The sequence below is a fragment of the Benincasa hispida genome, chromosome 7 (genome assembly GCF_009727055.1).
Source record: "Benincasa hispida cultivar B227 chromosome 7, ASM972705v1, whole genome shotgun sequence".
In the NCBI taxonomy this organism is placed as follows: domain Eukaryota; kingdom Viridiplantae; phylum Streptophyta; class Magnoliopsida; order Cucurbitales; family Cucurbitaceae; genus Benincasa; species Benincasa hispida.
The window spans coordinates 5,659,878-5,683,404 of record NC_052355.1 but is presented as its reverse complement, the minus strand read 5'-3'; the positions used below and the strand labels follow the sequence as shown (position 1 = coordinate 5,683,404).

Here is a 23,527-nt window from a genome sequence, read left to right as displayed (position 1 = left end):
AATGTTTTGAGGGGTAGAATGTCTACTACCAGTGCGGACAGCCAGGGAATTATAAGAGGGGGTGTCCTCAGTTAGTTCTAGGAGCACGGGTTAAACATAGGACAATATCATAGACAGTGAGCCAACCCCAGGTTGGTGCAGTTAGTGATGAGGGCACTAGTGGTGCCAAACAAAAGAATGAGGTTGGATGACTTTGTCTGAAGGGTAAGGTTTATGCTATGACACTACAAAAGGTCAAAGATGCACCAGTTGCTGTAACTGGTACAATATTCATTCTTAATAGGCTCGATCACGTGTTATTTGATCCAGGAGAAATCCATTATTTTATTTCAAGCATGTTTGCATTGAACATTGATAGAATGCTAGAAACAATGCCCGAAGAGGTAGTTATTTCTACTACTGTTGGTGATGTTTTGATAGTTAATGACTATTATAGAAACTATTGATTATGATTGAGGAACACAACATGGTGATTGATTTAATTCCTTTAGAACTATTCGAATTTGATTTCATTCTAGGGATGGATTTCCTGTTTAAATTCCATGCATCTGTTGATTGTCATAAGAAGGAAGTGATCTTTATATTACCAGGCAGAATAGAGATAGTGTTTGCAGGAGAAGGAAAACGTTTCCTACTTATATAATATCAGTGGTAAAGGCCAGGAAGTTGTTGAGTAAGGGATGCACAATGCATTTGGCTTATGTAAAAGTTTTACAGGGTAAGAAGTTAGGACAAGAAGATGTTCCTGTGGTGCACGAGTTTATTAATGAAGGAACTCTTACCAAAGAGACCAGTGTGCGGAAGCGAGATCGTTCCAAACTCCATTGTAATAGAACATACACATTTACAATCAAACAGTAATAGTTATGCATAAACTCTAAAATAAAGCATGCTTCAAAAGGAAAATACTAAGGATCAAGAGAACTTACCCTTGAAGAACTTTTCTTCTTGTTCCCTCAATCTTACAGCAAGATCGTTCACCAACACGAACGTCACGCCTCAACAATCTCCTCAAACAAGAACAAATCTCCCTTGACTCTCGAGCAGTAAATAGACACCACCAATAGGTTACCTTGGTATTCTCGGTGTGAGAATCTAGGAGTTGTGGGCTCTGTATGGATTTGGTGAGGGTAGGAGGAATTAACAGATCGTATAGACGATTGAGTAAGTGGGAGATGACTAAAGTCTATCGTATAGACTGAGTACTCGATCGAAACAAGTGTCTATCATATAGAAAACTTGTTGCACGATCATTTATGCTCTCAAGCTATCGTATAGTTATCTCTTATGATCATCTGATTATCAATCACTTAATGATCGCATAGTGAAAAAAATGAAAACGATTTTCATTTTATCCATCAGTTACCAGAACTAATCACAACTTCCTACTAAATTGGTTATTGGGAGAAAAGACCGAAACCAATTATCCCATAATTGATTTAATTACGAATAAATAATATACTCATAATCTATAGTTTTGTAAGGAAATCAAATCCGAGGATTTCTATGAGCACCATAATAGATCATTCCAAATTACAATCATGTATGAACATTACAATTACAGTCATAAACAAAACATACAGTTATGCAATTAACATAGAAATTACAGCATGATACAACAACTGAACAAGGAGAAAAGCTATGAACGTTTGTCAACTCGTCTCCACACTCCTCGATCATGAACGCTTGAACACAGCAACCTCGAATGCTCGAACAACACGACCGCAACACTGAACGAACACTTCGCACTCGAACTCAGCGATCACCTCGGTTACGAAAACCCAAGCAGCACACGAACGCCCTCCATAAAACCTCGATGATGTAGAGTTGAGTATGACACCACCAGAAGGTTACCTTGGTATTCTCGGTGTGAGAATCCAAAGGGTGGGCTTTGTTTGGACTTGGTTTAAGGTAGACGAAGGAGGAATGAACAATCATGTACACGATTGGGCAAGTGGGAAAAGACAAAAAACGATCGTATAGGTCGATGCCCAATCGTTTAGCAAAAGCTAAGTGATCGTCTAGCAAAAGCTAAATGATCGTTTAGCTCATCGCTTAGTATGTCTGTCGCCTACAAACACTACATGATCGTTTAGCTTGCTGAAGCTACTGCTTAGTAAATTTGTATTTACTTGACAGCTTTCGTTCCATGAGATTCTTTTTCTGAGAGAAATGTCAAAACAATTTTTCAACCTTTGCAAAAACTTACTAAAACCTTACTAAAATTAGGAAAATCATTTTCTTTTTATCTCACGATTACCATGAACCACCAATAACCTCCCACTCAATTGGTTATTAGAGAAAAATATTTAATTATCCAATAATTAATATTATTATAAATATAATTGATAACCGACTTATCATACTATATTTATAAACTATAGTTTTAATATTTCATCTCATGAAACATATAAATCATAGTTCTTTTTCTATTCCATCGTACTTAATGTAAATCTCATTTACATTAACCCTCCACTAGATGCATCTCATACATCATACTGATCATACCATATATAATCAAAATACCTCTTGTCAAGTTGAACATTTCAAATCAACACCAAGAACTGATCCTCAACTAAATCCATTGAGCTACCAAGGGGACCTTATAGACCTGTAGCTCGAAGCTCCAACAGTACGTGAATAACTGACTAAACTTTTTAGTCACTGAATCTACCATCCGTTAACTGCCAGGCACTCCACTAAAAACAAACAGCTGAACTTTCCTTACCACAGATATATTATGTGTCCATCTTAACCAATCAGCAGTGCGATAACCCTTCACAGATCGCTCGTAAGTACAGCTCGACCAATAACCGTTATGCCCCTGTAGTTACATCTAACTTCTTAAGTACCACTAATCCCTCTAATGAACATAAGTCATAGTCCTACTATGACTGAGTCTTCTCTTCCAAAGAGAAGCCCCTGAATCAGCCCTTAAGGAAGCAATCCCTCTACTTATCCCTGCTTCGGGAAAGGAGTGAATTCCATCTTGTGGATTGAGTTCCCAACTCCCAGATCAGATAAGTCCCCAAAAAGGTAGGCATGTTCAGTTGGCAATCTGGCTACTTTCACCCATACTAATCAAAGGACCGCCCTTAAAGGCATGAATTCCCAAAACACTTAGGATTGAGTTCGTGTCACCTATGGTCATTTAGGTGAGATGTATGTCTCTAGTATCATTGGCGTTATATACAGAGTCTAGTCATCTCGTGGTCCAGGTCTTGTATAAAATCTTTGTATAGGACATCTCCGCTCGCACGTCTCCACATGAATGGTTAGGATCTACTATCTGTAGTAGTTTACAACACTTGCAAGCCTCTACAAAGTGGGCTGTATCCGTAATGTCATCAGGATTAGGTATCCCACCGTAATCCTTATACTACAGACCTATTTAAGGTATCACTTAAGGCATGATCCACTTGTATATCACATATACATGCTTAAGTTCACATAAGATAACCAAAGAGCTTTGTTTATTGGATATGAGTAAATGCCAGAATTAAATAAGAATTATTTTATTCATTAAGCAATGTCCAGCAATCTCCCACTATTCGTGCTACAGATAGATTTCTATGGCCATTGGATATAACCAATCAACAGTACGCTAACTCTTCACAAATCGCTCGTAAGTATAGCCAGACCAATTTACCGTTTTGCCCCTATAATTACATCTAACTCCTTAAGTACCACCGATTCCTCTAATGAACAATACATCATAGTCCTATTATGAGTAAATCCTTCTCGGGCCAAGAGAAGGTGTAGTGTCACATTGTTCAAGTCCTGGAATGCACCTTAAGGGAGCAATTTATCTACTTACCTCTGAATCGGGGAAGGAGTGAATTTCGTCTTGTGTAGCTGAGTTTTCACCTCCCAAATCAGACGAATCCCCAAAGTGGTAGGTTTGAGTCGGTGATCTGGCCACTCGCACCCATACAAATCAAAGGATTGCTCTTATAGGCAGTAGTTCCCAACTTACTCAGGATTAAGGTCATGTTACCTATGGTCATCCTAGTGAAAAGAAAATCTCTGTCATGTACAGTGTTATATAACGAGACTAAACATCTTGTGGTCCTGTCTTATACAAACTCTTTTGTATAGAGCATTCCCGCTCGCATGTCTAATACATGAATTGTCAGGATTAGACCACTTGTAACATTTTACAACACTTGTAACATCTACAAAGTGGGCTACACTCGTAGCGTCATCAAGATAAGGTTTCCCTCCTTTATGCATATACTACAGACCATTTAGGTTGTCACTTAAAGATCGATGCACTTGTATGTCATCACTGAAGAAACTCTTAAACAAGAGCATCTATGAGCATGTTCAGATCTTTCCTATTTCATTGTGACTGAATTACCACACATACTTTCTAACAAACAGGTATGCAATTTTACACTAATTAACTGTATGCTTTGATAAATAAAATACAAGAGATTGAGTATACACACCAGTTGAAGACTCTCTTCACTTCGAACTCAACCCAGTGGAAGCAAACCTCTATGCTCTTTATGTACCAGTGATGCATTATTTTATTAAGTGTAAAAAATGTGGATGATATATGTTGATGGATAGCATTGTGCACACAAGTTTCCCTAGCGGAATCCAAGTGTAAATTCCTCTGAGTTTCCTGATAAGTCCAAGGTCGATCACAGGGACTTGTGAAAATAGTTGCGTTGATAATTTTCTTATGAAAACTTTGCGGTAACTGGTAAAATAAATAAGTGGTTAGTTTGTTGTTGCGTTAACGAAAATAATAATAAATGCGGTAGAGTTCGAAAAGAGTTGGTAATGGGAAATACGATGGATATGCGGTGAATGGGTTGAGAAGGGTTTCGACTAACACTCCCTTGGTTGCGTTGATGCCTTGCGGTCATGCAACATGCATATAATAGTAAACCACCTTTCGGCGTGAATGCCACGGCTTCTAAGGCTAGAACACATGTGATAAATATGCGATAAGTCTACCGGGTTTACACATAAACCTCTATTTCTATTTATGCAATGACAACATGACATTCATACAAATATGCGACCGCATAATATCATTCCTATTCCTAGGATGCATGCGATAGAAGTTGACAAACAGAGCTTATCTCTAAGTCCCTATTTCTTGTTTATGTAGGCCTAATCTTACTCTTTCAAGTCAGATTCTAACCTAGCTCTCTCGAGACATTAGGTTCTTTCTTTAGATTCTCTCTTGAGCAACTCTAAAGGGATGTTTCGGATAGCATAAAACAAGACAATCGCAAGCAATGAACTTCTTAGATCATGTTAGTTTAGTTCTTCTTAACCCATTCAACTAGTTTAGCTACTCTTGCGTATTAAGAGAGTGAACAGATGTAGAAATAGAACTTCCATTGAATAGATAAAAGATGTACAAAATAACAATGCAAGTATAGTAAAGAGCCTGGAGCAATTTCTTGCCACCAGGTGTTACACTGTTCTACTTGTGCTCTAAAGATATTCTTGCTTTCGCGAGAGTCAACCCGCTCTCTGCTCTTACGTCCCAAGGTTCTCTCCTGAGCCGCCTTGGACGATCTCCGGCGTTACCACTCTTCTCTAGCTACGCCGTGAAATGGAAAAGAAAACTATGAATAGAGGTGTGAACTTATAAAGTAATGAAGTAATCGACTGTTAATCCCTTCTCTGAACAATGCACCTGGTATTTATAGGGCATCAAAGGTGAAAGACGGTTTCTCTCTCTTGGCTGTACAGATGGGACAACTTTAATTCCTGACTGATGTGCCGAATAGTTGTCAACGATAAAGCTGGATGTACTTTGTGACCGTTATCGGCTGTCAACTTTATTTGGACCTGACTGCTGTCAGCTTTCTGTCTCATTGATCTTAATTGTCCTTTCGTCCGAATGCGCTGTCACCCCTCCCAGATTACCCTTTTAATATGAAAGAGGATATGACCGCGGTAGTTACTAGCCCTGCTGCCAGCACTCACCACCTTAGCCTTCTAATATAAATGCCAACCTGTTAAACATTAACAATGTATGCATATAGTATGCCTCCTTAAGGTTCTACAAATTATTATATAAACACATGCATACAACCATGACATAACATCTAAGGGGAAAAAAAATATCCACAGATGGGACCAAACAAATCTAACAAAGCCTTAGTCCCTCTGAAAACATGTGTACATAAACAGATCATCAACCTAAGTCTTCTTAATAATCCGAGTCTTTCAATGGCAAGCAGCAGCAGGATCAACTCTGAGGAATCTGACAGCTACCTGAAAAAGGAAAACACAGAAAATCTGTGAGCTAGTAGCCCAGTGAGTGACTATAGAATCATATTACATCATGCATTACATCACTATAAACATGTAAATATACTAATGAGTATCTCAAGCAATTGTCTCTAAATATATCTTTAAACCATTCTTAGACATCATTAAATATCAATATTACTTAGTTGAGAATGAGCCTACAACACTCTAGCTCCCAACGTCTATTACCGAAAAGGAGACCCATACTTCGGCCTCCATTTGGTGGTGCATGGCCTAGGAGACCCATACTTCGGTCTCTCATTCAGAACTACCTACGTGCACATGGAGTTTTCTAAGTACCGTCAAATCTTAGGTACTATTACCCAGATACCTTCTACATGTCCTTCAGTATCGTGTTATTTCGTTGCATCAATTTAAGTTTCATTGCATGTCATTTAAACAAGAACTCATTCTATCACAGCCTTCCTCTAGGAAGCATATTTCAACATTAGAAACTTAACATTTGTAATAATTTCATAACATACCTTGGCTTGTGTTAAACATATACAAGCCGAGAGAGATACGTTAAGCTATTCATTAACAATTTGTTGCTTGAGGGAGTATAAATCCATCATTAGCATCACTGCTACTTACTTGGCTTTATATGCATAAGTATTGAAAGCATTAAATTTATTTAGTTACTCACTGCTCGTCGGGGTTCTTAACGGGTTATACGCCTCTCCTAGCTCTTCTTGGCCTTAAAGGATATAATTCCCGGTTAAATTCCTTAGAATTCTTAGCAGAATACCTCAAATAGTTCATTTACTAATGGAACTTTCAGAAATAAAGACAGCTTTACTAGCGAGATACTCATTATGAGCGAATTCATTCTCATGAGCGAGATCCTCATGAGTCAGATCCTCATGATCGAGATCAAGCTTTTCCTGGAAAACTTTCATCATAGCGATACTCACCTTACCTGCGAGATTCAGCCCAATTTCTAGCGAGATTTCCTTCTAGAGCGAAACTCTCATCACAAAATCAACGAGATTTCCTTCATAAGCCAGATCCTCATTCTCCGTATCTCGCTATAACTCTCCACGGTGAGCTGTTTGCTTGTTCTTCCCAAGCAGCCATTTGCTTATGCATAGATTCTCTGTTCTTCACTTTCTTCACCATTTGAAAGAAAGTGCAGGACCTTCTTTCTACAAACATGTTTAGAATTGAGTTACCTCTTTTACCTTAAAATTCAGCCAAAAATGCCTTATAGTTTGGCCTAGATCTTCCAATCTTCTCCTCGAGCCCTGATAACTCGAGATTTTGCCTCCTCTACACTTTCTTCATTTCTTGTTCTTCTCCTCCGACAATCTTTCTCCAGAAAGACAACTTCGAAAACTAGATTCTCCCAGCTTTCAAATGGCACTGATTTCACTAAATTTGCTCATGCCAATTGCCGAAACCAAGCTTTTGAATTTCCTTTGCCTTTTAATTTTCCTTCCGCCTCCCAAGTTCAAGGGTTAACCGCCATGTCACCCCTCATTTAATATGTTTTTCCTTCCCTTCCTTCATAATTCCTATAAATAAACATGAATTGCTACTTAATAAATATGTAATATAACATTCCTTTGGCTAAACATGCTTATCTAGGAAACTTAGAGTTCAGGGTTTACAATCATTTTCCCCTTAAAAGAAATTTCGTCCTCGAAATTTACCTGATATGCCATTTGAAAAGTTGAGGATATCTCTTCCTCATTTTCTCTTCAGGTTCCCAGGTTGCTTCCGTGATTCCATGATTATGATATAGTACCTTCACCAAAGAAATCGTCTTATTTCTGAGTACTTGGTCTTTTATGTCTAAAATCTCGATGGCCTCTTCCTCGTAAGATAAATCTTCTTTGAGGTGTACTAGTTGTGTTGTTTGTATGTGCATAGGATCAGGCACGTGTCTTCTTAACATTGACACATGAAATACGTTGTGAATACGAGCTAGCTCCATCGGCAACTGCAACCTATAAGCTGCTGGACCAACTCGTTTCACAATTTCATATGGTCTGATGTATTGTGGACTTAACTTCCCTTTTCTCCCAAACCAGAGAATTCCTTTCCATGGGGACAGCCGAAGAAATACCCAATCTCTGACTTCAAATTCTAGTTCTATTCTTCGCTTATCAGCGTAGATCTTCTGTCTATCGCGAGCTGCCTTATGATTATCCCTAATAAGCTTCATATTTTCTGTTGTTTGTTGAACTAATTCTGGATCCACTAATTTTCACTCTCCGACTTCATTCCAGCATACTGGGGTTTTGCAAGGTCGACCGTACAACGCTTAATAAGGAGCCATTCCAATACTAGAATGGTAGCTATTGTTATATGAAAATTCAATCAATGGCAATTGCATATCCCAACTTCCTTTGAATTGTAATAAACAAGCCCTCAACATATCTTCCAGTGTCTGTATAGTTCTTTTCGACTGCCCATCTGTTTGTGGATGAAAAGCCGTACTGAAATGTAGTTTGGTGCCCATAGCCTTTTGTAGACTAGGCCAGAATTTTGAAGTAAATCTCGAGTCTAGGTTTGACACTATCGACACTGGGGCTCCATATTGACTGATTATCCTATCCACATAAATCTTATCTAGACGGTTTAGTGTGAACGTAACTTTTACTAGTATAAACTTGGCTGTCTTAGTTAGTCTATCGACTATTACCCAAATGTCGTCGTATCCTAAGGGCATCCTCGGCAATCCAAATAGAAAGTCCATTGTCACATGCTCCCACTTCCACTCGGGCACTGGGAGTGGATTCAGTAATCCTGCTGGTCATTGTCTCTCAGGTTTCACTTGTTGACAAACTATACATCGATCCACATATTCTCCTATGTCTCTCTTCATCCTAGGCCACCAGTAAGATCTCTTCAAAGTTCTATACATCTTGGTGCTCCCTGGATGCATAGCATACACGAAACTATGTGCTTCTTCCAGAATGGCTTGCTTAAGCTATAACTTACTAGGCACACACATTCTTCCCTCCTTCTCTAGTACATTATCTGCTCTCAGTTGAAAGTCAACTCTGATTCTCTTACTTACATCATCAACAACCTTCTGAAGGTCAGGGTCTTTCAACTGATCTTACTTAAGGTCTTCTACTAGGGTAGGCCTTACCTGAAATGTAGCTATCACTCCTCCTGACGGTTCCATTGATAAGGCGGTTCTAGAATTCCTTAACTCTTGCAATAGAATTCCTCTTATTGAACCAATAATGGCCTTGCGTCCTTAGGATTTCCTACTTAGTGCATCTGCTACAACATTAGCCTTACCAGGTTGGTACTCGATGGAACAGTCATAATCTTTGATCAATTTAACCCATCTTCTTTGTCTTAGATTCAACTCCTTTTGATCAAAGATATATTTTAAGCTTTTATGATATGTGAATATTCTGCAGCGCTCTCCAAATAGGTAATGTCTCCAAAACTTTAGAGCTAAAACAACTACTGCCAGCTCCAGATCATGCGTAGGATAAATGCTCTCGTGCTTCTTAAGTTGACGAGAGGCATATGTAATCACCTTCCCATCTTACATCAACATACATCCCAATCCTTGTCGGGATGCGTTACAATAAATCTCAAATTCCTTACCTGGAACAGGCAAGGTAAGTACTGGCGTTGATACTAGTGCCTGTTTAAGCTCCTGAAAACTATGCTCACACTCCGACGACCATTCAAACCTTACGCCTTTCTTGGTCAAGTTCTTTAATGGAAGGGCTATCTTAGAGAAACCGTCCACAAACCTCTAGTAATAACCTGCCAAACCTAGGAAACTGCGTATCTCTAAAATAGTCATGGGTCGTTCCCAATTAACTATTGCTTCTGTCTTTTGGGCATCTACACTGATACCATCTACTGAAACAACATGCCCGATAAATACAACTCGGTCTAACCAAAAATCACATTTACTGAACTTAGCATACAACTGTCTATTTCGCAACGTTTTCAATACTATCCTTAGATGGGTTGTATGATCCTCTCTACTGCCAGAATATACTAATATATCATCAATGAATACTATCACGAACTGGTCCAAGTAGGGATGGAATATCCTGTTCATAAGATCCATGAATACCACAGGGGCATTTGTCAGTCCGAATGACATTACTAGAAATTCATAATGTCCATATCTTGTTCTAAATACGGTTTTAGGAATGTCAGCTTCCTTCACCTTCAGTTGATGATAACTCGATCTCAGATCTATCTTCAAAAACACCGTGGCTCCTCTTAGCTGATCAAACAAATCTTCAATACGCGGTAATGGATATTTATTCTTAATTGTTACCTTATTCAGCTGCCTATAGTCGATACATAATCTAAGTGTCCCATCCTTCTTCCTTACAAATAACACCGGAGCTCCCCAAGGCGATACACTAGGTCGAATGTATCCCTTGTCAATTAACTCTTGTAGCCGAGCCTTTAATTCTTTTAACTCAGTTGGCACTATTCTATACGGTGCCTGCGATATAGGAGTTGTTTCTGGAATTAAGTCAATAGTGACTCCACCTCTCTGTTGGGTGGCAATCCTGATAATTCCTCAGGAAATACATCCCGAAACTCATTTACCACGAGGAAATCTTTTGGGTTCAGCTCTTTCCCTTAAGCAACCACTACGTGAGCCAAATAGGCTTTACATCCCTTGCTCAGCAGCTTCCTAGCTTTCACTGCTGATATCAGATTCCCCGCAGTTAATCTTTTGATTCCTGCTAGTACTGCATCCTCGCCATTTGATTTTCTGAGCACTACCTTCTTCTCGTAACAATCCATTGAAGTATGATACTTGCTTAGAAAATCAATCCCAAGAATAGCATCAAACTCTAACAGCTCCAAGGGAAGTAAATCAACATAAAAGTCCTGACCATTAATCAGTATCTCACAATGATTATAACATTTATCTACTATTATCACATCTCTCAAAGGGGTGGATATATATAACTCTTCAGGTATAGGCCTAACCAACCTATCCATACTAGATGCAAACATGCTAGATATAAATGAATGTATGGCACCAAGGTCAAATAAAACATAAGCAGACTGTACACATAATATAACATTACCAATCACAACATCCGAAGACTCCGCTGCCTCCTGGTGTGTCACGGCATACACTCGCCCTTATTGTTAGGGTTGACCTACGACATTCTTCTGCTTGGCACCACTTGACCCTTCACCATGATTTCTAATGCCCTTTGGTTGGTTAACTATCTGGGAGGTTGTCTATTGTGCTGTTGGGGCGTCCTTGTTCACCTGTGGACAATTTCTCTTGAAATGCCCTACCTGTCCACATTGAAAACATACACCTCTGTTATTATAGCATATTCCAGGATGCCTCTTGGCACAATTAGGGCACATCAGTTTCCTGTCTGTGCTGGTTATCAACTCACCAGCTCGTGGCATCTCTGGTCGGCTAACTGCATTGGCCGAGGGTCTCGATTTCCTTTTATTGGNCTCACCAGCTCGTGGCATCTCTGGTCGGCTAACTGCATTGGCCGAGGGTCTCGATTTCCTTTTATTGGATTCCTGCCAACTTGTTCCCCTAAATTGACTTCCACTAGTCTGACTTCCAACTGGAGGTCGGGATCCCCTTTCTCTAGGCCCTACTACTGCCTCACTGCCCCTTGGCAACTGCTCATCATCTGCCAAACTCCGCTCGGCTGATGTTGCTGTTTCTACTAACTGGTTAAAGTGTAGCCAATTAGCCGTAGACGTCACCGGAGTTCTAATTTCTTTCCTTAAACCTTGTTCAAACTTCCTGCATCTATCTCTTTCCTTAGCAATAATCGGTAGGGCATATTGCGATAACTCTGTAAATTTCTGCTCATAATCTGCCACTGACACCATTCCCTGTGTTAGTTTGAGAAACTCATCCCTTTTCGCATCTTGAAACGAGCTAGGGTAGTACTTGTCTTCAAAGGCCTTTCTGAACTCAGGCCATAACATCGCATCTGTAATGGCTCGTCTGACAGATATCACTTTCCACCATTTCTTTGCTCCTTTCTGTAATAGGAAGGTGGCTAGCCCTACTTTCCTGTCCTCTGGAAAACTCATAACATTGAAACATTTTTCAACTACATCCAGCTATAGCTCGACTTCAGCTAGGTCTGTTGTACTTTCAAATGTCACAGCCTCTAGGGCTTTAAACCTCTCAATACCATTTTCTTCCCTGGGTCGGCTCATACTGAGCCCACACTGGCTGCTAACCTCTGCACTATCATGTCAAAAACTACATCTTCTAGCTTAGAATTTGCCCTTGCCTGTGGAGAACTAGACTTTCCCTCAGACGTCGTTTCCTGACCCACTGGATCATTCACCTTCCTTTTCCCACCCGGTGGGATCTTTTTAACCTCCAGGCCTCTATTGGTAGGGTCAGTATTCCTGCCACCTGTCTGCTTACTCTGTCTGCCACTTTGCCTCGGAATTTCACTTATTACAATGTACACATGTTAGAGACTCACAATTAGGAACTTAGACTTATGCATGAACTTCCCCTCTCATTCCCAAAATCTTATACTCTGATACCAACTTGTCACACCCCCTCCCAGATTACCCTTTTAATCTGAAAGAGGATATGACCGCTGTAGTTACTAGCCCTGCTGCCAGCATTCACCACCTTAGCCTTCTAATCTAAATGCCAACCTATTAAACATTAACAATGTATGCACATAGTATGCCTCTTTAAGGTTCTAAAACACATGCATACAACCATGACATAACACCTAAGGGGAAAAAAAATATCCACAGATGGGCCCAAACAACTCTAACAAAGCCTTAGTCCCTCTTAAAACATGTGTACATAAACAGATCATCAACCTAAGTCTTCTTAATAAGCCAAGTCTTTCAGTGGCAAGCAGCAGCAGGATCAACCCTGAGGAATTTGACAGCTACCTGAAAAAGGAAAGCACAGAAAATCTGTGAGCTAGTAGCCCAGTGAGTGACTATAGAATCGTATTACATCATGCATTACATCACTATAAACATGTAATATACTAATGAGTATCTCAGGCAACTGTCTCTAAATATAGCTTTAAACCATTCTTAGACATCATTAAACATCATTATTCCTTAGTTGAGAACGAGCCTACAACGCTCTAGCTCCCAACATCTATTACCGAACAAGAGACCCATACTTAGCCCTCCTTTTGGTGGTGCATGGCCTAGGAGACCCATACTTCGGTCTCTCATTCAGAACTACCTACGTGCACGTGGAGTTTTCTAAGTACCGTCAATACCTTAGGTACCGGCCAAGAGACCCATACATCGGTCTCTCATGGAGTTTTTTAAGTACCGTCAATACATTAGGTACTATTACCCAGATACCTTCTCCATGTCCTTTAGTATCGAGTTATTTCGTTGTATCAATTTAAGGTTCATTGCATGTCATTTACACAAGAACTCATTCTATCATAGCCTTCCTCTAGGAAGCATATTTCAACATTAGAAGCTTAACTTTTGTAATAATTTCACAACATACCTTGGCCTGTGTTAAACATATACAAGTCGGGAGAGATACGTTAAGCTATTCGTTAAACATTTTTTGCTTGAGGGAGTATAAATTCATCATTAGCATCACTACTACTTACTTGGCCTTATATGCATAAGTATTGAAAGCATTAAGTTCATTTAGTCACGCACTGCTCGTCGGGGCTCTTAACGGGTTATACGCCTCTCTTAACTCTTCTTGACTTGAAAAGGACATAATTCCCGATTAAACTACATAGAATTCTTACCAAAATACCTCAAATAGTTCATTTACTAATGGAACTTTTATCAACAAAGACAGCTTTACTAGCGAGATACTCATCATGAGCGAATTCATTCTCATGAACGAGATCAAGCTTTTCCTGGCAAACTTTCATCCTAGCAATACTCACCTTACCAGCGAGATTTAGCCCAATTTCTAGTGAGATTTCATTCTAGAGCGAGATCCTTATCACAAAATCAACGAGATTTCCTTCATAAGCCAGATCCTTATTCTCCATATCTCGTTATAACTCTCCACGGTGAGCTGTTTTCTTGTTCTTCCCAAATAGCTGTCTGCTTATGCATAGATTCTCTGTTACAACTTCAAAAATTCATAACTCAAAATCCAGACCTCTTTTGCAGGAACTTCCTTCTACAAACATGTTTAGATTACCTTCAAATTTCAGCCAACATTCCTTATAGTTTGGCCTAGAGCTTCCAATCTTCACCTCAAGCCCTGATTAACCCGAGATTCTGCCTCTTCTACATTTTTTTCACTTCTTGTTCTTCTCCTCCTGCAATCTTTCTTCGGCAAGAGAACCTCGAAAACTAGATTCTCCCAGCTTTCAAATGGCACTGATTTCACTAAATTTGCTCATGCCAATTGCCGAAACCAAGCTTTCGAAGTTCCGTTGCCATTTAATCTTCTTGCCACCTCCCGAGTTCAAGGGTTAACCGCCACGTCACCCCTCATTTAATAAGTTTTTCCTTCCCTTCCTTCATAATTCCTATAAATAAACATGAATTGCTACTTAATAAATATGTAATATAACATTTCTTTGGCTAAACATGCTTATCTAAGAAACCTAGAATTCGGGGTTTACATGCGCCCACCATGCTGCAATGATTCTTCTTGGGTGGATGTTTGCGAGCAAGATCAACACAAAGTCTTGCAGTGAAGTTCGCTTGACCGATATATTGCTATGATCGCATTCTTTGTATTGCGTTAACGCATATTCTGCACAAGAAAATACAAAAATCAATAGTTCCAATGTGCTGACGCATGCGACCGCAATATTATAGAATTTATGCTTAATGGACGCAATTTATCATTTTTCATGAACGCAATCCAACATTGTTTAATAACTTAGCACTATGATAACCCAACAAACAGTCGGCTACCAACAACACGATCGTCTACATGAAGGGCAATGCACGAACAAGCAGGAGCAGGGACGACACCACCACTTAGAGCCCTTGGTATTATCGGAGTGAGAATCCAAAGCATGGTCTTTGTTAAATTTGTAGTGGAAGGAGGAAAGGGCTGATCGTGTAGAACGATAAGCAAGTGGGAGAAGGCTATCGTATAGCAGATGCTTATCGTTTAGAGAAAGCTACACGATCGTGAAGGTTTTACTAAGCGATCGTCTAGTATTTAGTAAGCGATCATTTAGAAAACTCAGCACGGTAAGCGATCGTTTAGAGACTGCGTGCGATCATTTAGATGCGGGGTGTGCGATCATTTAAGCGATAGGGCCCTATCGTATAGGCTCCCAGCTAAGCGATCGATACGTTTTGACACCTTGAGCGATTTTTTCGAACCCTTTGCAAAATGAAACAAATTTTCATTTTATTCTTCAATTACAATAACCGAATACTGATTTTCCCACTAATGCATGATTGAGGAGAAGTTTTCAGGCAATTATCACATAGTTAACGATTTAAGTAATAAATGAATATAATCATATTATATTCTTACCCTATGGTTTGATATCATATATCTACTATAGTAATTTCTCCTCCACTTGATGTAAATCATATTTATATCTAATTTCATCCAAAATAATGTATCTCATACATTCAGTCAATTATATCATATATAATCGAACTCCCTCTTGTCAATTTAAACATTTGAAACTGACCCAAAAATTGATTCTCAACTTTATCCAAACTACCTACGGGACCTTATGGACTTGTCGCTCGAAGCTCCAATGGTACGTGAATAGCTGACTAAACTCTTTAGCAACGAGATCCACCATCCGTTAACTGTCAGACATTCAACTAAAGATCAGCAGTTGAACTCTTCTTACCACAAATATATTTTTATGTCCATCAGATATAACAAATCATGAGTACGATGACCCTTCACAGATGCTCATAAGTACAGTCGGGCCAATTATCGTTTTGCCCCTATAATTACATCCCACTCCTTAAGTACCACTGATTCCTCTAATGATCAATAAAACATAGTCCAACTAGGTCTGAACACTCTCGGGCCAAGAAAAGGTGTGTGGCGCCATATCGTTCAAGCCCTAGAATAAACCCTTAAGAGAGCTATCTATCTACTTGCCCCTACTTTAGGGAAGGAGTGAATTCCATCTCATGTAACTGAGTTCCCAGCTCCCAAATAAGATGAATCCCCAAAATGGTAGGTTTGAACCGGTGACCTGGCCACTCGCACCCATACAAATCAAAGGATCGCCTTTAATGGTAGGTGTTCCTAACTCACTCAGGATTGAGGTCATATTACCTATGATCATCCTAGTGAAGTGAAGTCTCTGTCATGAATGGTTTTATACAACGAGATGTTAACACTTCATTGTCAAGTCTTATCCAAACTCTTTGTATAGTATGCCTCCGTTCCCATGTTCTTTAACGAATGATCAGGATCAGACCATCTGTGACAAGTCACAACACTTGTGACCATTCCACAAAGTGGGTCGCATCCGCAGTGTTACCAGGATAAGGTTTCCCTTTTATATCCATATACTATAGACCATTTTGGTTATAATCCAAGACATGATCCACTTGTATGTCACCACATACATGCTTAAGTTACATATAGATAACCAGAGATTTTATGTTTATCGGTTTGTGGTAAAGCAAATAAAATGTACAACTAAGCAAAATCAAGATGTGAAGTAAATATCATATATTATACAACAGAAGTGTTCATACAAACTGTTTACAAACTACAGGACACGAGACTTTAGGGCATCAACCCCAACAATCTCCCATTTGTCCTAAAGCGAAGTGGGGTGTACATAAAACTAATATAAAACAATAAACTAGGGCATAAAATCCCAGTACAAGAAAATCTCCTACTTTCCCTAGTCCAGCCGCGGGCGATCCTGTAGACCTATGCTCTGATGGTGACCCTCAAACACTGTAGTCGTGAGAGCCTTCGTAAACAGGTCAGCAACATTGTGCTCCGAAGCGATCTTCATGACGATAACGTCCTCTTGATGCATTATCTTGCATATTAGATGATACTTTCACTCTATGTGTTTGTGTTTGTCCAGTCTATGACTCCTAGGCTCGTTGGAGTTCGACACTGCCCCATTATTATCACAATAGAGGGCAATGGGCCTAGACATATCTGGAACAACTTCCAAATCTGTCAAGAACTTCCTGCGCCAGATGACCTCCTTAGCAGCTTCACAAGCCGCTACATACTTCGCCTCCATAGTGAAATCAGCAATACACCCCTGCTTAGTGCTTCGCCACATTACAGCTCCTCCGTTAAGAGTAAAGACCAACCGTGACATGGACTTGTGAGAGTCTTTATTAGTTCTGAAAGTCAGAATCCGTGTATCTAGTAAGGATCAAAACCCTAGATCCATACACAAGCATGTAGTCTCTCATTCTCTGAAGATACATGAGGATGTTCTTCACTGTGGTTCAGTGACCCTGGCCTGGGTTAGATTGATACCTACTGAATATGCCCACAGCGTAGCACATGTCTGGACGAGTACAGAGCATCACATACATCAAACTATCAACGGAAGATGCATATGGGACCCGTCTCATATCCTCAATTTCTTGAGGCATCTTAGGACACGTCCTTAGACAAAGTGACTCCATGCCTGAACGACAGTAGGCCCCTCTTGGAGTCTTGCATCGAGTACTTGAGTAACATCTTGTCAATGTATGATGCCTGAGACAATGCTAGAACTTTGTACTTACGATCCTGAAAGATCTGTATACATAGAACAAACTGAGCCTCTCCCAAATCTTTCATTTGGAATTAGGTCACTAGCCAATTCTTAACTGTAGTCAGTAAACCTACATCATTTCCAATAAGTAGTATATTTTCTATGTACAACACTAAGAAGACTACTGAAGAGTTGATGATCTTCTTGTAGACACAAGGTTCATCAACGTTTTGGTCAAAGCCATACGACTTGATCGCAGTATCAAACCGTATGTTCAAGGATCGAGATGCTTGTTTTAGCCCATAAATGGATTGATTGAACATGCAAATTTTTTGCTCTTGACCTTGGGCTATGAATCCCTCGAGTTGCACCATGTAAATGGTCTTCTCGAGATTTCCATTCGAAAGGCCGTCTTGACGTCCATTTGCCAAATCTCATAATTATAATAAGCTGCAATGGACAGGAGGATGCAGATTGACATTAACATGGAAATAAGTGAGAAATTCTCCTCATAGTCGGCTCCCTCTACCTGGGTATGACCCTTTGCCACAAGTCGAGCCTTGAAGGTCTGCACCTTCCCATCAACACCCCATTTATGCTTGTAGATCCATTTACAACCTATATGTCTTACCCCATCAGGCTGATCTACAAGATCCCATACTGAGTTGAAGTAGATCGACTCCATCTCGAGATCCATGGCTTTGACCCATTCATCCCAGTCAACATCCTCCATTGCCTTTTTATAAGAAAACGGATCCTCAACGTCGCCATTTGCTACTATAGCAAGGATTTTCGTGAAACCCAGATACCGAATGGGCGGGTTTGTAACCCTCCCACTACGTCGAGGTTCCCTCAATCTTGAGGTTGAACCGACCTACTAAATGAACTCCCATCCACAACTCTAGCTGATGTAGTAGGCTCTTCAACAACTCTTGTTGAAGTTTCAGTAGTTTCATTGGAAAGCTCACGCAACACGACTTTACTTCGTAGACTGTGCTCATTTATATAATCCCTGTCTCTTATACACATCTAGATGTGTATAAGAGACAACTCTAGAGGTTTTCTCGCAACACTCTTAGAGGGAACACAGTTGAGTATGTATACCGTAGTCTCCACTACGAAACCCCAAAACGATTTCGGTAAGGAAGCGTAACTCATCATCGTACGAACCATGCCCAATAAGGTTCTATTCTTCTCTCCAATACACCATTTTGCTAAGGTGTACCTGACGCTGAGAGTTGGGAAATGATTCCATGTTCTATCAAATACTCCTGGAATCCTGAGTCCAAAAACTCTCCACCTCGATCCGATCGAAGTGTTTTAATCCATCTATCCAATGCGTTTTCAACCTCAGCCTTGAACTCTTTGAACTTTTCGAGGGTTTCTGACTTATGTTGCATAAAATAACCACAAAGGTCCAAATGTACTAACTTTAGAGGCATTTTGGCTCAATAACCTTTTCTAGTAAAAAGATCTTTTAGTCATCTTGCCTTTAAGGCATGAACTACACCAGGTAAAGAATTTTCCTCTAACTCATTTAGATGTCCATTCTTTACCAATCTCTCAATCCTATTGATATTGATATGATCTAATTGATTCTCTCTAGGAGAAAGTTTAAGTCATTTATTTTGAGTTACGACAGTTTTAAACATTTTTGTGTTATGGAGGGAATTTGTTGCTAACGGTCTTAGTACATACAAATTCTTTTCTAGTAAAGCTGAAAAAAATCACAACACCAACTTTTAGAATAAACACTTTATTCATAGAAAAGTTGAGAGTATATTTATATTTAAGGAAACACTTTACAGAAATTAAGTTCCTCTTTAACTCGGGAACAAAATATACATCATTTAAAATGATAAATCTATTATGTAATGTTAATTGGAGTCCTCCCACTACCACAGCTGAGATCACGTGCCTGGTGCCTACTCGCATCGTCATCTCATCAGCCTCAAGTTACCGCCATGATCTAATCCCCTAAAAAGAAGGACAAATATTATTAGTGGCCACAGAGTCTATAATCCAGGCAGAATCATCATTCTCCACTAAACAAGTTTCCAAAACTAGTAAATCACAACGTTGCATACAAAGTGCAGGAAGCTTTTTGGCAACATTTGCAGAATAATGCTAACCCGACTGCCTCATCGATGCGGGCCCCATTCATCTCTGCTACATTAAAGTGGACCATCATTTTCAGAACATGTTCTCGAATAGATGCCCCCTCTTTCATGCGGCAGTTGTAAACCTGTCTCTTATACACATCTAGATGTGTATAAGAGACAGTGCTTGAGCTGCCCAAACGGTTGTCCAAAAATTCCCTTCAGGGACTCCATGATCTCACGTGCAGTGACCATGGGCTCATGCTTCTTCGCCAAGACATCGTTTATGCTGGCCAAGATGTATGCTCGGGCCTTCTCGCTCGTGTCCATTGTTCATATGCATCTGGAATGTTTCAAGCTGCAGTAGGAGGTGGAATAGGAGGACACTCCTCTACAAGGACAAACCGGAGATCATAAATGATTAATATTGTAAGTATTGAGTTTTTCCAACTAGCGTAGTCGTCACCAGTTAGTTTGTTGGTGGTTAATAAAGCTAATGTCGTAGTTGCCATAATTTAAAAGTTGCTGGAAAAAAAAATGAACAAACTTAATAAGTCTACTTGCATTAGCACTTTTAACACCAATTTTAATGTTTAGCAAAGTAGTTTTATTGTACCCTTAGTGAAAAGACATATATTTTGCAATGATGCCCTAGCGAGGCAGGACAAAAGTCATCGGTGGGGTGATCAAGTGCCCCTTCATTGGGATGAGACATTCTCAACCATTAGACAGAAACAACTATTGTAGCTGACTCTAACAGTCACCATCTTTTTGGTCCAGAATTTGTTAACATTTAACAATTCCACATAAGTTTAGCCTCTCATTTTAGGCCCTAGAGTCCCACCCTAATGTGCCCACCGTAGGAAAAAAGCATATTAGGATAAGAGAGTACAACAACCTTATCCTTTTCAGGAGATCAGATAAAGAATCGTGCAAAATTGCCATTCTTTAGGGGTACACTCCCAGAGTGCCCCGAGGCGATGCACAAAAAGTTATCCAACCTAATGAGAGAGACCTTGGGATATGTTGTCACACATCTCTCTCCCACTTACTATGAACATTCTCTCCATTCACCTAGGTATTGACCTACCTAAACGACATCCTTTAAAGGGACACTCCCAGGGTGCAACGAGGCCGAGGATATATCTCAAGGTGTGAACTTTAGGGAGAAATGTGTAAAGATTTAAGTGAAGTATCATATACTCTAAGTACCTCCCACTGAATGTTCTACCTAGGGATTCATTAACTTAGACAATCTGGCAACTAATTTTATCTAAGTGAGAGTTTAATTTGCTAAAAGTCAACCCTTGCTTTTGATAATTAAACAAGTTCGAATCAAGTCTTATTAAACACATTAATAGACTATCATCGAATTTGCATACATGCAACAAATCTATCTAATTCACCTTTCGAGGTAGGTTCCCAGGTAGGGTCGTTCTGTTTCTATCACCTTAAATACCCCAGCCTAGTGAGAACCTGCCTTAGTCAAAAGGTCCCTTATAGATAGATTTGGTACATAATTAATCTTTTATTAGTTAATTTTATCCTATTAAACCAATTAAAAGATTAAACTTATGTTTCTAATTTCATTAAAATCGTGAACTTAGGTCTATCTCAATCAAATTTTAAAACTCTTTTAAAACTTGATTAAACCTAAGTTTTCATGCATGTATTTCTTATTTATTTTAGTTCTAATTTCTATTATAACTCTTATAAATAGAAACAACTAAAACCATTCATATTGCTAAGCTAGACTAGGTATTATAACTTTTATAAATTAACCTATGTGTCATGCCTCATGCAGTGTTCATTCATTACTATATATAACACTTATATAACTTGTAGTGAACTAAGCATACATGCTTTCATACACCCTTATACTATAAGCCTTATAATATAAAGATGATGCATGGATATGCTTAATGCATACATATATTATAGCTCTTATATTATATGATGCATGAGCATGCTTTAAAATAACTTAGTCATGCAACCTACTATACTATAACTCTTATAATATAAAGATGATGCACGACAATTACATAACCTATGGTGGGTTTTAAAACCATGTGGCATACTTTATGACATATAAAAATAAACATACATCACATGTACATTCATTAAGAAATAATGGATCAGGATGATTAGCCTAAAAAATTGGGAAAAATAAAGCTATCTATTACAAAATCAACGAGCCAACCGGTTCAAACAAGCAAACCGGGTCTTGAACCGCCAGGGTGAAGCATCGTTCCTTTGATCGTATAGCAGCTTCCCGTGATCGTCTAGTGACGCTGAACGAGAATAAACGATCATCTAGCATGGATCGTGTGCCTATGACTATGCAATGAAGCATGAAGGCCATGCGATCGTGTAGTGCACATCGTATAATGCATTCCTAAACAATCGAGTAGATGACAACTATGAGGTGAAGCATGATTGTTTTCTAAATGATCGTGGAGCAAGCATCAAGTATCGTATACCAAGTGATCGAGTAGCCAGTGGCTATGCGATGAAGCATGCTGGCTTACTCAATCGTTTAGTGTGCGCGCTCACCATGTGATAGTATAAAAATCTCAACGATCGTTTACCTCATCGTCTACACGATCGAGTAGCCAATGCAATATGACCGAGTAAACCCTTTACCCAATCGCTTAGCATTAGCCATGTGATAATTTAGCAAATACTACCTGATCAAGTAGAACTTTTCTACACGTTCGCGTAGCAAAATCTAAACGATCGTTTAGCCTGGGCTACACGACGTGACCAACCTTTGGTCATCTTCCTCGATTAAAAAGACATCATTATATGCTAAAGCTTCTTCTCGAACGACTCTTACAGACTCAAACACTTTGAATACAAACTCAACAACACTGTCATTATGCCCAAAAACACAAAGGCCCTTACAATGGAACTTGAAAAGTAAAGAAAGCTTTAACAAATAGAGGCAACTATCTTGAAACATCCATCGACTCACATCCAAAACTACATCTAACATTTAAACGCATTGCAGAATTCATAAAACCCACCAAGACTGTAAATGTAATTCGATGCATCAATGGAATTTGGACTATCAGAACAACCTAGCTCTGATACCAATGGAAGGAACTCTTATTAAAGAGACCAGTGAGCAGAAGAGAGATCGTTCCAAACTTCGTTGTGACAAAACATATACATTTACAATCAAATAATAATAGTTATGCATAATCTCTAAATTACAGCATACTTCAAAAGGAAAATATTATGGATCAAGAGAACTTACCCTTGAAGAACTTTTCTTCTCGTTCCCTCGATCTTACAGCACGATCGTTCACCAACACGAACGTTATGCCTCATAATCTCCTCGAAGAAGAACAAATCCCCCATGAACCTCGAGTAGTATACAGACAACACCAGTAGGCTACCATGGTATTCTCGGCGAGAGAATCCAGGAGTTGTGGGATCTATATGGATTTGGTAGAGGCTATGAGGAATTAACATATCGTATAGATGATCGAGTAAGTGGGAGATGACTAAAGTCTATCACATAGACTGAGTACTCGATCGAAACAA

At 39.4% G+C, this 23,527-nt stretch overlaps 2 protein-coding genes across 2 annotated transcripts; both read right to left on the bottom strand.

The window, feature by feature from the left end:
• Positions 1-6,198: 6,198 nt before the first annotated feature.
• LOC120080947 lies at positions 6,199-8,449 on the bottom strand. Its single transcript, XM_039035631.1, has 2 exons — positions 8,030-8,449; positions 6,199-6,246 (listed from the first exon to the last, which is right to left on the bottom strand). Exons 1-2 carry the CDS (start codon positions 8,447-8,449, stop codon positions 6,199-6,201), a joined length of 468 nt encoding a protein of 155 aa, XP_038891559.1.
• A 1,560-nt stretch (positions 8,450-10,009) lies between these two features.
• On the bottom strand, positions 10,010-23,455 carry LOC120080946. Its single transcript, XM_039035630.1, has 7 exons — positions 23,238-23,455; positions 22,747-22,848; positions 12,444-12,687; positions 11,542-12,297; positions 11,221-11,298; positions 10,879-11,118; positions 10,010-10,774 (listed from the first exon to the last, which is right to left on the bottom strand). Exons 1-7 carry the CDS (start codon positions 23,453-23,455, stop codon positions 10,010-10,012), a joined length of 2,403 nt encoding a protein of 800 aa, XP_038891558.1.
• Positions 23,456-23,527: the final 72 nt, after the last annotated feature.

Bases quoted from the DNA above. Each gene is read 5' to 3' on its own strand.
- LOC120080947 (XM_039035631.1), bottom strand. From the start codon at position 8,449: ATGAAGCTTATTAGGGATAATCATAAGGCAGCTCGCGATAGACAGAAG. The intron at 6,247-8,029 runs GTACTATATCAT...TTCCTTTTTCAG, and splicing joins AGACGATTTCTTTGGTGAAG to GTAGCTGTCAGATTCCTCAG.